Source organism: Myxocyprinus asiaticus, chromosome 44, assembly GCF_019703515.2.
Source record: "Myxocyprinus asiaticus isolate MX2 ecotype Aquarium Trade chromosome 44, UBuf_Myxa_2, whole genome shotgun sequence".
In the NCBI taxonomy this organism is placed as follows: Eukaryota; Metazoa; Chordata; class Actinopteri; order Cypriniformes; family Catostomidae; genus Myxocyprinus; species Myxocyprinus asiaticus.
In genome coordinates, this window is record NC_059387.1 from 20,281,281 (window position 1) to 20,295,703 (window position 14,423).

Consider the following 14,423-nt stretch of genomic DNA (forward strand, 5'->3'; position numbering starts at 1 on the left):
TGAATAGCGTGAGCCTCCATGTGCTAAGTCTCTGCGGTAACGTGCTCAGCAATCCACATGACAAGATGCGTGAGCTGACTGTCTCAGAAGTGGAGGCAACTGAGATTCTTCCTCCACCACCCGGATTGAGGCGAGTAACTGTGCCACCACAAGGAATTAGAGAGCATCGGGAATTGGGCATGCCATATTGGGGAGAAAAGGTGATAAAAATTTGTTTTAATAAAATGTTGATGACTTCACTAATACACTAATATATGCCGATTACACTCTGTTATTGCAATTTATAATGACACTGATACTACTGCAAATATTGGTGCATAAAAGGGTGTTAATGCAGACAAAAGAATGATGATGGCATATCTTACTTTGGGCAGATGTGTGAATGGCTTACTTCTGCAGATGGCACATGAGAAGCAGCATATCAAAAAATAGAATAAACGGGCACTTAAGAGTATTAGAATTTTTTTAAATTCCTTTTGTAGACTAATAAATGTTTTGTTTTTTTTAAATCGCATGATATGGTCTTAGAGAATGTCTCAACACTATCACACAGATGTACTTAAGTTTGCACCAGCTCGCTAATAACTCTGCATACCGGTATGTTCATATTGACTTATCTTGACTGACTGAATGGGAATTAGCTGTCAGCCACAAAGTAGGTGGAGCTCCAGGTCACACCTACTGATGAAATGGAGTGGACCAATGGCACTATGAAGATATTTAGCAGCCGGTAAGAAGTTTTCCTAAAAGTTCGCCCTGGTGACACCTTTTTTCTTAACAATTTTGTTCTTATCGATGTCACACCCATTTGTTCTTCGATTTTGTATGAAGTATGCAGGGGCCTTATTCATGTGCTCTTTGTCTGGTCTGGTTAGTCTGTGGGAAAATCCTGTGGTCATTTGCGCTGTATCTGTTCTGGCTATAAACTACTATGCGGTCCCTTGATGACTGCTTAAAGGATTTAAGTTTACATAGGTTTTTATCAGCCTGCCTGGAAATAAAGTTTGTAGAGGTATGTCTGTAAAATAATCTAGAATTAATGCATTTGGAAAAAAAATTATTTGTACAACATTTTGTTGAGACTGGTGCACCTTTCTTTGAATGAGCTACCACTATTATTGTGTATGAATTTAAGATTACTGTGGTATTCAGTTTCAGATTTCCTCATAGGCAGACCCACACGGAATCTAGCTGAATTGAGATGCCTGTTATTCACAAACTCATACACATCCCCCACTAATTGCATCTTCATTTATTTAATATTTTGGTTTATTTTATAATACTTTCAGCTACCATTAAGAATAATTTCAGCTCCATTTAACACATTTAAATCTATTCCGCAGATTTCTCATAATGGACAATGCAGAGAATGCAGGAAAAGTCATCAAATTCAGTCTGGGAATGCTTATAGTTCATAAATAAACTAACTAGCATGTTGATCAGAAAATCCCTTCCTGTCTAAAAGTGCGGTCACACATACCTTCACGGCGAAATTTCGCAGGCGAAATACAGTTGTCTCAATGGGAATCCATTCGATCATTAATTTCAATCAATGGACTTCCGGTGGCGAAGAATCTTCCCTTGCGGATTTTGCTTGGAGTTCAAGTGTGGTGAACTTTGACAGGTGAAATCGGCATGTTGACTAATAGGAATTTGCTTGGTTTGGCAATGTCCTCTGTGTGGGCGGTGCTTCGTACACAGCTATACTGAATATTCGCAATGGACAAGGAAATCATTTTAGCAGTGAGTTTCTTTTTAACTTTGCTTTCCCAGAGTTTGGAGTGCAGCATTAAAAAGAGGCTGCTTGGCAGTTTTTTTGTTTTTGTTTTTTGTTTATCTCACACACGCTCAACATCAGCCGACACCTTTGCCTGCAGAATTTCTCTGTGCGAAGATATGTGTGGCCGCGCCATAAGTGACCGGTTCTTGGCCAGAATACAGTATGCACCACACTTTATGCCAATAGTCAAATGTCTAGCAAAACTACTGCTGGTTATATACTCTGCATTTGTCAACCCAGCCATTCCCTGTCTGTGTGGTAGCAATGCAAATCATGCATCCAGGATCTAATCCCTCTCTTCAATTTTCAAGGGACTTGTCTGGTAAAGCACAGCATTCTGAGTCATCAGCAACATTATTAGTGGTGCTTGCGAAGCAAAGCATCACTATTATAATCTCACATACTTATTATTCTTCCGTACACTTTTTCGGCACATAACTTGTCCCGCACTGTTTGTCGTAGACCCAAAAATGAGGTGTCAAAACGAACGGTGCTATGTGCTATGACGTTTCTAAGGGAGGGGAGACAAAAAAACATCTCAAAAAGTCCCATAGGGTACTATGGGAAGGGATTTTTTTGGTCAGTGCAAGAAATGTGTTGGCTCATATCTCCCAACCAGAATGTCATAGAGACATGGGGGTGGGCTCATTTTACTCGGGCTACCAATCAGTCTTTAAGTATCATCTTGGAAATGGCATAGCCATGCCTTAGCCCTAAATGGTTGCTAGGGCATGGCAAAGTAGTTTCCATGGTGATGCATAAAAAGTTCATTGTATCCCAATTCAGATGAGCCAAGTCCCGCACCTCTATGACATTCTGATCCAGAGATATGATCCGACAAATTTCTTGCAAGTCAATGGGACTTTTCGGGACGGTTTTTTGCCCCCTAGGGGTGCACCGTACCCCCCCACCCCTTTGAAAAGTTATAGCACAGGTGTCCTCAATAGGCTGGTCGATTTGACACCTCATTAATGAATCTACGCCAAACATTGCAGGACGAGTTAGGTGCCGAAGTTTTGTACTGTTTTGTACTTGTTAGTGGTGCTTGCGAAGCACGTACACTTTTTCGGCACCTAACTCGTCCCGCATCATTTGTCATAGACCTACTAATGAGGTGTCAAATCGACCGGCCTATTTACGACACCTGTGCTATGACTTTTCTAAGGGATGGGGCTGCTAGCAATGCCTAGCAAAGTGCTAAAACATACTAGCTACATGCTCGCATCATGCAAACACATGCTAGCAACATGCTAGGATCATTATAGCAGTGCTTAGCAACATGCTAGAACATGCTGTGTGACTAGTTTTGCCACGGCAAGCACCACTCACATTTTCTTCAGGAAATGTAGCCATCCTAATTAGAAATGTAGTTCTAATTACTCTCACGAAATGATGCTGTATGAAAAGAGACTGCCTCAGATGGTGGTGGGCTAGACTAGCTCTGGCTTTTCTCAGTGGCTTCTCTACATATGAAGGTAGAAAGGCTTAGAAAGAGAGAGAGAGAGTGAGAAGAAAGAAAAAGGTAGGTAGACTGATAAACGGATACAAAGAGAGACAGAAAATAAGGAAATTGCCGCTGTAATGAGACAGCAAGGAATGGTAGGTAAAGTATTTGGCTTGGTCGTAAAAAGAGGAGGAGGTTGATTTCTTTTGTCATCATGTTTTAATAGTTGGCCTGATTGCATACAGGAAAGGGCACGCTATGGCAAAGCTGAGTAATGTGAAATGAAACAAGCCTATCATTTGCTAAGTGCAGCATTTGGTGATTTACAGTTATGAAGCAAAACCGCTCCAAAATAAGTTTAAGAATATGCCATTGTTGAAGAATAAGGTATGAGAACTACCATGCTGTAGGTCTTAATTTTCCAGTCCTCCAGGATATTTGCGAGATTTTTAATTGTTTTAAAAGTTTTAATTGGGTGTTCCTTCCTGGTATAATATTGGCCACACAATTTATTGTGTGTTTTGTTTTGTTTTTTGTTATTGTTTTTAAAGCACATAGATGACTGTTTGAGGAGTATGCTAGTCTTTAAGACATCCTTAAAGGGATACTTTACCCAAAAATGAAAATTCTATTATCTTTACATTTGGAGCAACATGAGGCTGAATGAATGATGACAGAATGTTAATTTTAGATAAACTTTTAGTTTAAGAACACAGCCTCTTAAGACATATTCTTAATCCCAGCAAACCTCTGAGATAGAATTATGGGTATTTGTGACAGCTGCACTGTTTGGCGTTTAGTAGATTGTTGTCAAGTCTTAAGCGTTCCCCTATGTTATACTCTGTCTACATTCCAGTCTGCCCATATCCTCATCCTCCCCCTGATAGTGATAAGACAAATAAGTGCTTTGGCTCGGTCTCATCACATTTTATGAATAGAGACTCACTGTCTCCACTCGCTCTCATCCAGCAAAGACACTGGGTAGAAAATAGAGATTTTATTTGATACCGATCCATTACACCGAGTTCTTTCATAAACTCAGCGGAGAATTCACTCTGAATGGAGAACTTGATAGTATTTTCACTCTTATCTTCTGCTGCTATCATAACTGTGGGGAGAAATGCAATCCACTTATATGAAATAAAAGATGTTTTTCTTAGTGCTTAATATTTGTAATTTTTTAGGCTTCAAGGGGACAGTCTCACTCCTGCAAGACCAGAAGAGGCAACAACACCCTACGTCCCAGAGCAAGCTGTCCCAGAAATACCTTGTAAGTAGTACTCAACGCTTAAATTCATGGGACCTGGTTCAACAATTTTATGGCTGGACCCCCGGCCTTTCCCGAGGCCTATAGGGTTTTTAAAATGAGGATATGAAGCTATACATAAGAGCAATTCTGTCCCTGTTTTAAATCCATAGTAAAAGGCAGTCCTGTCCGAAATTATGAAAATAATTTCCTAATAATATAATATTAAATCATATGAAATTATATATATTTTTTTTTTCATTTTGTTTTTATAATTTTTTTTTTTTTTTTTTAAAGATTTATAGGTGCCCTCCACTCTTCCCTTGGGCGCAATGCATTGTCACCCAAATTATGGCAATATGAAGCCACAAAAAATACAAAAGGGCAATCCTGTCCAAAATGAAGAAAACATGTATTTGCTGTTTGTTTATTTATTTACATTATTTTGTTGTTTTTTTTTACATTGTTTTGTTAATAATTTTCATTATTCAGTATAAGTTAACTCAATAGTGAACCCCCCTTGTCACAGGTCTGGGATAACATTCCCGGTTGCCTGCCCCCCGATGGCGGCCCTGAAATACCTCCCAAGCAGTACTGAAGACACCCCACCCTGCCCCACTTCTCTCATTGTTCCAGACTATCCCCTTAACTCACATATCATATAGAGAAAGAGCAGATTAATGTGATCACTGTATCATGTTATGGGGTCTGCTGTAAGGGGTAGGCACTTGAAAATTAGTTTTTTATGTGGGCGTCACTCAGTCTTACTTAGGAGAAATTTAATCTCTCCATTGTCTCTCAGGAGCCGCTTTGGTGCAGTCACTAGAGAGTGGGAGCATATTGTGAGTGTGTGCGTGTGTGGTAAAGGCCTTATTGTGTTTTTTGGTTCTGGAACAGGTCCATTACCTACGGTGACAGAAAAACTGACAGCAGCAGAAGACCTGCAGGCAACCTCTCAGGTGACAGGGCAGGTAGGTGATCCTTAGCTAGCAAAACGGTTCATTATATCACTTTCCCTAAGTCATGAATCTCTACAGCATCATCTCCATTGTGAACACTGTCAGATAGACAGTTAAAACCACTTATATTTTTCTTCAGGGAGGAGCGGCCCCAGTGTGACTTGACTATTTGTCTCCATGACTGTCAAGCTAGAGGGGACGCTCACCTAGCATAACAATGAATATGACCTTATCATGTGAGAAATGTTGGTTGTGGGGAGAATCACTAAGAACAAATTGTACCCCCTGATAATGCAATTTAGTTGTACAGGCTGTCAGCATGGTTTCAGCACAAATCAGGTAACAGCGCAAACTCACCCAAAAATGTATTGTTGAACACAACTTGCACGGTGCAATTCCCGATCTTACTAAATCAATACCTATAGGAATCAATAATCAAGGAATCAGTTTTGAATACTAGGCAAACTACCATGATTTGGCGATTTTACTGGGACTGTGCAGCTCACTGTGCGCCTGGATATATGCTTGGTTATAACAATCTTCTCCGTTACGTGATTGTCATTTGATGAATTTCTGCAGCCACGATCAACAGAAACATTTCTTTTAAGAAGAATTCTTGTTTATCGCCAGCTTTCAGTGTGTGGCAAAAGTGCGATGCTAATTGTGGCAGGCAAATAACGTTGAGTTTTGTGAACAAGGCTCACATACTTATAAGGCTGTCAATTGAAGATGTTAAATATGTTTGAATAATTGTATAAAAATAATGTGCAAAAAAAAATAACACAATCATGTCCCCTGACCATACATACATTCCTAACTAAGGAATTTTCTTTCAAACAAAGCAATTTAAGCTTGATGTACCACCTTCATGTTTTTGCAAGTCACTGTCAACAGGGGGCACTCAGCACAGCTCTACCTGTACAGGCAGCAAACCGACTGAGTGGACAGTGCACAACTTTGAATGCAGGGGTCTTGAGACACATTTTTTAAAAGTTTCAAACTACATTTAAGGCATTGATGGCTAGAGACGCTGAAATCCAATGAAACGCAGCACAACCACAGTGACTATGTTTACATGGACGCTGTTTATTGCGAGAAAGCTGCTTAAAGGGATAGTTCACCCAAAAATGTAAAATCTCTCATCATTTACTCACCCTCATGCCATCCCAGATATGTAAGACTTTCTTTCTTCAGCAGAACAAAAACAAAGGTTTTTAGGAGAATATCTCAGCTCTGTAGGTCCATACAATGCAAGTGAATGGAGATCAGCACTTTAAAGTTCCAAAAAGCACAGATAGTCATAGTAAAAGTAATCCAGACATCTCCAGTGGTTAAATGAAAGTCTTCTAAAGTGATACAGTATTTGGGTGAGAAACAGATCAGTATTTAAGTCCTTTTCACTATAATTGTTTACTTCTGGTCACTCTCCAATACGCGTCCATGAGGGATTCCAGTTCACGCTGCCTCTCGAGTGACATAAGTGCACTGTCATGTTCAAATGAAAGCAAAACCAATGAAGCTAGTGAACAGCATTCTGTTGTAAACAAATTGAGCTTCACTTCCGGTTATATCACGTCTGTTCTCACGTGAACATGCCAACGTGCTTACGTCACGTGAGAGACAGCATGAACTGATTCCGCTCTTGGTTTGGAACACAAAACAAGATATTTTGATATGCGTCAAGCACGAGGAAATGTTATCAAGCTTCAAATCATGATCTCGTCTAGGAGACTGCAGAGGGCAAGACTTATAGTAAAAAAGGATTTACATTTTGGTCTGTTTCATACCCAAAACCAATCATATTTCTTCAGAAGACATGGATTAAACCACTCGAGTTGTATAGATTAGCTTTATGCTTTCCTTACATTTTTCTTTTTTTGAGTGGGAGCTTGAAAATGTTGGACCATGTTGACTTGCATTTTATAGACAAAAACACATCATATCTCCATCAAAATACTGTTTGTTTGTATTTGTAAACTTAAATATGGCCCAGTGCTATGTCTGTGCCTGCTTAAGATTGTGGGTACTTAGTGAATAAGACACAACCTATGCACTGAAATACCATGTGCAAAAGTGGCACAACTGTTTTGTGAATTCACCCGTGTCTGATTATGGAACTATTGAAAAGGTGCAGGGTTAGGAAGAACACAATTTAGTCTGTTTACTAGGTGAGAAAACATGCAAGAACCACGTCCTTCTCGCAGAGTATCATGTTGTTGATGGAATAGTGCTTGTTTACATTAGAGACAGAGAGGTCATCGAGGACACCTGTGTTGGAGAAATACCCCATTCCATCAAACCTGTCAGCAAAGCCACCAGAGACCAGAACAAATTTCCAACATGGACACAATAACAGGACTATCCCTGCATTCTGACATAGCAGAAAAACACACTCAAAACCCAATACAGTGGGAATTTCACTGTATAAAGGTTTCTATCACTATAGCAACCTTGAACTCTCTCTAACCCATCATGAAGTGGTTATTTTTCTATCAGCAGCAGCACAGAGAGAGCAGCTATAATTACAGAGGAAAAGTGTAGGAATCGTTGGCTGAGCCTTGCATGGAGCTTATGGGCTGAGTGCTCCAGACTGAGTGGCAACACCAAGTGTGAGGCTTCTTCTCCGTCTCCTGGTGGGGACATGCTCCAATCATCCCTCACCCATGAAGCTGTGGCCGCCCTGAGAATCCATAACACTGAGTAAACAATGCCGTCTGGATACCGTATAGGGCCTCACATGCATGTAGGTCTGCTTTCTCATTGACACAGAAAGGCTCTCTTTACTTTTGCATTCTGTTTTAAAGGAATAGTTAACCCACAAATTTAAATTGTGTCACCATGTACTCATGCTCAAGTCGCTCCAAAATCATATGACTTTCTTTCTCCTGTGGTAAACAAAAGAAATATTTTGTAAAAGTCTTCACATGGCTGTTTGCCATATAATGAAATTGAATAGTGACTCTGGGCTGTCAGGTTCCAAAAATGACTAATATTTTGTCTATTTATTACATAAATATGGGATCATATTGGTTCAGAAGACTTGAAATATAGTGTATGAGTCGCATCGACTACTTGCTCTATGGTTTTGTGGGTTTTTGTTATTGTTGTCCTTTTTAGAGCTTGAGAGCCCACCGTAATTGTTCACGCTCATTATATTGCAAAAAAGAAAAAAAACAGTATAGTGTTTTTTCTTTTGTGTTCCATGAAAGAAAGAAAATCATATGGGTTTGAAGCAACATTATAGTGAGTAAATAATGACAGAATTTTCATTTTGGGTGAACTATCCCTTTAAGACCTATTTCTCCTGAAAAGGGAAAGAAAGAAAGAAAGAAAGAAAGTGTGAAAGGAGGCCCCCACGTCTATAGATTAAACAGTGCCAGTGAGCTGAGAGCAAGAAGGCTAATGTTTCCCACATGGAATAGCGAGTGTGAAAAGATCAGATCAGCTACAGCAGCTTTTTAAAGCTTAATCATGATCTTAGCACCATAAATGATGCGCAGGATGGGCGGAGAGTTGCGTATTGGTTCCAGATTGCGTAAGTCATCTTGGGAGCCTTGGCTGTAGTGGTTGGCCTTTGAACAACCTGTAAATTTCAATCCAGTCTACTGTTTTTATGATCTATATCGAGTGCATCTTTGCTGTTGTACAGAATTATATACTATTCATAAATTACACAGACTAAATCATTTGAAGCCGTAGTGTGCAATTTCTGTGCTCTTGTAGCACTGGAATAAAAAATATATACTGTATATAAATATATATCTATATCAATGTTTTTACACTAGTTTCCTAAGAACTCTCCTCATCTTCCATTGGTCAGTCAAACAAAAAGTCCCACCCTTAGACTCACACCATTTGTTAAGCCAATGTACAAGTCGGGCTTGTTAGGATACTTAAACAAACCAAGCAATATTTTGATAGTGCCATAGTGTTTACACTTTTCATGGAATCCGTCTACTGGATAGCTTATATTTGTCTCTGCATATTAAAATTAGATAAGAGTAGATATTTTTACATTAAAAAATCACCATTAATTTAGGAATGTTATATTTTCAGATTCAGTCAGTGATTCAGTAGTTCCTTGTGGAATGTTAATCTACAGTATTAATAATTCTATCCTGTGTCACACTTGTTAATTTAGATAATTAATCTGTAGTTGTCTAATTAGCCCTGTGGGTGATCTTAATGGAATATCAGCTTTGTTTTTATTAAACAAAAATCAAAGGGTATAATTTAATGAAATCTCTGGATCCTAGACTGGTTTCCTCATTAAAGTGACAGAGTAGAAAATGTTTCATATTTTTCAGCATACTCTAATTAAGCCCATGTATATAATGTCCATATTACGGAAAGATTTGTTTATGTAAGGCTTCATTCGTATGAACTTTTGTTGCTACAGCCTTCCACCGTAGTAGATCTGAAATATTTCAATTTAAATCTTTTATATTAACATTGGCCTTTTTTGTAATCCAAGCCATCACACATTAATGGGTCTCTCTCATGTGGTTTCCGGCCTTGATTGTCTTAGTGCTGGGGTGATATTAAAAAAACAGCCTTGGGGAGAGTTTGCTTTGACTATGAGAGCTCTGTGTGGACCAAACTAAAGTTTACAAACTGCTGTGCATTGGCCTTCTTGATCTTTCTGATTGCACATACTCATTTATAAAAGGAAAAACTTACTTACTCTTCAAACAATGTCTACTGCATTACGTAGCATGAAGATACATCTTATTGTATCACATTTCTGGTTCTCCTGCTGAAAAGACCAGCTTAGGCTGGATCAGGCTCGTTTGTGCTGGTTCAAGCTGATCTAGTTGCTTGACCACATTCTAATTATGCGCATGTATATAATGGTGTGTATAAGATTTGTTTAAAATATTTGTTTGTCCTGCTGTTCACCAACCAAATCTACAGTAACTATACAAGCTTGTTGACAATCATAGTCTTTCTAGTAAAGCTTGTCCAAAAAGTTTGTTTTGCTGGGTAGCTTACGAGGCCAAGTTTGGGACTAGGGTTACCACTTTTGGAGCTGTAGTATAAAGAACACACTTTTGGGGGGGGACTTTTCATGCGCTCGACTTGGTTACTGTCATAACCTCCGTTGCCTGATGGAAGGAACGAGACATTGTATCGATGTAGTGACACTAGGGCTCGCCCTTGGGAGCCCCAAACACCTCAGATCTTTGAGAAAAGACCAATGAGAATTGGCGAGTGGAATTTTCATGCCACTCCCCCAGACATATGAGTATAAAAGGAGCTGGCTCGCAACCACTTATTCAAGTTTTGTGCTGAGGAGCCGAGACAGGGTCCCGGCCATTTCAGCGGGTAGTACAGCGTTGTGGCAGGGGGGACACAACGTCTCATTCCCTCCATCAGGGAACGGAGGTTACGACAGTAACCGAGACATTCCCCTTCTGTCACTCACTCGACATTGTGTCGATGTAGTGACACTAGGGGTCTCTATACGAAATGCCACAACTAGCTGAACCATGTTACGTGGAGTGCAGGTGCAAGCAATCTGGGATTTTAACACTCAATATATGCACCGGGGAAGGTGTTCTTTTCCTATCCTATTCTTTCAGGGGGAAAAGACCCCACGGAGACCACATCCTGCCCGGAGGGGAGGTAACATGTAGCAAGCACGTCATGTGGGCTCAGAGCCGCACATGGAAGAGGCATGGTGGTAGGTCCTGCCTGAAAGGGGAGGAGCTCTACAAACACTCAAACACTGCGACCGGGACAGAGAGGGCTCTGTCAAAGGGAGATGCAGGTCTGCCGACAGGGACTGCGGAAAATACATCATAGGGGGTTACCGGAGTAACCGGCACCTGTGGAGCACCTACCTCAGTAAGGGCATATTAGCACACGTACTGGTTCCAGCTGTGAATTCCTCTGCTGAATTCACGAGCCACAGGGTTAGGGAGGAAGGACATCCAGGTTTCATGGGTTCATGAACTCGCATGGGAAAAGAAGCACACATCTTCGCCTCTTTGGAGGGGAAAGGCACTATACGCAAGCGATACACCTGGCCAGCTGTCCATATTCCCGAACTTACCTGTCCGTACCTGACAGAACACAGGACGAAACCGGCTCAACCCAGAGATTGTAAAATCTCACGAAGGTATTGGGTGTCGCCCAGCCCACTGCCCTGCAGAAGTCTGCTAGAGAGGTGCCATGGGCCAGTGCCCACGAGGATGCCAGACTCCTTGTGGAGTGTGCTCATATTCCCGAAGGGGCGGGCACGGCCTGGGGAGGCACGGCCTGGAACGCTGTCTCTGTTTGGAGACAGCGTTCCCTTTCCGCTGTCCGCCAAAGCAGACAAAGAGCTGCTCGGAGCATCTAAAGCTCTGCGTGTGATCCAAGTAGATGCGCAAAGTACGCACCGGACACAGCAACGACAGGGCTGGGTCTGCCTCCTCCTGGGGCAGCGCTTGCAGGTTCACCACCTGATCCCTGAAGGGGGTTGTGGGAACCTTGTGCACATAGCCCAGCCGGGGTCTCAGGATTATGTGAGAGTCACCCGGACCGAACTCCAGGCAGGTATCGCTGACAGAGAATGCATTCAGGTCCCCGACCCTCTTGATGGAGGTGAGCGCAATCAGGAGGGCTGTCTTCAAGGAGAGGGATTTCAACTCGACTGACTCTAGCAGCTCAAAGGGGCTCCACGAAAGCCCAGGAGGACCATGGAGAGATCCCATGGGGGAACAGGCGTGGTCTAGGAGGATTCAGCCTCCAGGTGCCTCTCAGGAACCTGATGATCAGGTCGTGCTTTCGTAACGACTTACCGTCTACTGTATCACGGTGTGCCGCTATGGCGGCCACATACACCTTCAAGGTGGAGGGGGACAGCCGTTCCTCCAGCCTCTCCTGCAGGAAGGAAAGCACTGACCCAACTGCGCATCTCTGAGGGTCTTCAGCTCAGGAAGAATACCAATTCGTAAACCGACGCCACTTCAGGGTATAAAGCTGCCTCGTGGAGGGAGCTCTGGCCTGAGTGATCGTGTCTACCACTGCTGGTGGTAGGCCACTTAGGTCTTCCACGTCCCATCCAAGGGCCAGACGTGGAGGTTCCAGAGGTCTGGGCGCGGGTGCCAGATGGTGCCCTGTCCCTGAGAAAGAAGGTCCTTCCTTAGGGGAATTTGCAAGGAAGGGGCTGTCGTGAGGAGCGTGAGGTCTGAGAACCACGTCCGGGTGGGCCAATACGGGGCCACGAGGGTGACCTGCTCCTCGTCCTCCCTGACTTTGCACAGGGTCTGTTGCCCGGGATATGAGTGGCCCGCAGCGACCTCAGTCGCCGCTGACTCCATAGGAGGAGACGGCAGGGAAGTTGCAATATGCGACGTGAGCATAAGCTGCCATGGCGATTTATATACGCTACTGTCAATGTGTTGTCCATCCGGACCAACACATGTTTGTCCTGGATCAATGGCAAAAGCCTCCGCAGGGCGAGCAACTCGAGGCAGTTGATGTGCCAACACAATCGCGGTCCTGTCCAGTGGCTGCATGCCCGTTGCACATGGCGCCCCAGCCTTGCTTGGAGGTATCTGTCTTAATGACGACGCACCTGGACACTTGCTGTAGGGGAACTCCTGCTCGTAGAAATGCAAGGTCTGTCCAAGGGCTGAACAAGTGGTGGCAGATCGACGTGATGGCCACGCGATGTGTGCCGCGGTGCTATGCCCATCTCGGGACTTGAGTCTGAAGCCAGTGCTGAAGCGGTCTCATATGCATCAACCCTAGTGGCGTTACCAGCGCCGAGGATGCCATATGCCCCAAGAGCCTCTGAAAGTGTTTCAGTGGAACCGCTGTTCTCTGCTTGAACAACTTCAGGCAGTTCAGCACCAACCACATGTGCTCGCTTGTGAGGCGCGCTATCATCGAGACCATCTCCATGCTGAGAAAAGAGATGCTCTGAACCGGGGAGAGCTTGCTCTTTTACCAGTTGACCCAAAGCCCTAGCCAGCTGAGGTGCCTGAGCACGAGGTCCCTGTGTGCACACAGCAACTCTCAAGAGTGAGCTAGAATCAGCAAGTCGTCGAGGTAGTTGAGTATGCGGATGCCCACTTCCATTAACGGGGCAAGAGCTGCCTCTGTGACTTTTGTGAAGACGTGAGGGGACAGGGACAGACCGAAGGGGAGGACCTTGTACTGATATGGCTGGCCGTCGAAAGCAAACCGTAGGAAGGGTCTGTGTCGTGGTAGAACCGAGACGTGAAAGTACGCCTCCTTCAGGTCTACCGCCATGAACCAATCTTGATGCTGGACACACGCCAAAATGTGCTTTGGCATCAGCATCTTGAACAGGAGTCTGTGTAAGGCCCAGTTCAGAACTCGCAGGTCCAAGATTGGACCCACCACCTTTCTTCGGTACGATGAAGTAAGGGCTGTAAAACCCTTTCTTCATCTCGGCTGGAGGGACAGGCTCTATCGCGCCCTTTCGCAGATGGGTCGCGATCTCCGAACGCAATGTGGCGGCATTCTTGCCCTTCACCGAAGTGAAGTGGATGCCACTGAACCGGGGCGGGTGCCTGGCGAACTGAATCGCGTAACCGAGTTGGATGGTCCTGGCCAACCACCGCGACAGGTTGGAAAGCGATAGCGGGGGACATCAGCTTCCTGTGGGGGGCTCTACGCTGGGGCTGAGAAATGGGCTCGGGCTGAGGCGGAGCCGCCTGGGCTTTCACCGCCGCAGGGGGACGCCCTCGGTGAGCAGATGGCATACGGGATCTTGAGCCGCGCCGGGGACAGATGTGTTGTATAGCCTCCGTCTGCTTCCTCACCGCCAAGAACTGCTGGGCGAAGTCCTCGACAGTGTTGTCAAATAGGCCAATCTGGGAGATGGGGGCTTTGAGAAAGCGAACCTTGTCCGCATCCCTCATCTCAACCAGATTCAGCCACAGGTGGCATTCCTGGACCACGAGGGTGGACATTGCCTGCCCGAGTGCTCATGCCGTGACCTTCGTCGCCCAGAGGGCGAGGTCGATCGCCGAGCGC

General features: G+C 43.8%; 1 protein-coding gene across 3 annotated transcripts in view; it reads left to right on the forward strand.

Moving 5' to 3' along the window:
• The window catches only part of LOC127434668 (uncharacterized protein C8orf34 homolog), a 115,713-nt gene that overhangs the window by 73,230 nt on the left and 28,060 nt on the right, over nucleotides 1-14,423 (forward strand). For all 3 annotated transcript variants that reach the window (XR_007896072.1, XM_051687559.1, XM_051687560.1), the window contains exons 9-10: nucleotides 4,409-4,494; nucleotides 5,368-5,441. Coding sequence is in view for 2 of the 3 variants with exons in the window: in XM_051687559.1 (XP_051543519.1) it covers nucleotides 4,409-4,494; nucleotides 5,368-5,441 (160 nt within the window). In the remaining variant the exon portion in view is untranslated. The remainder of the gene's footprint in view (nucleotides 1-4,408; nucleotides 4,495-5,367; nucleotides 5,442-14,423) is intronic.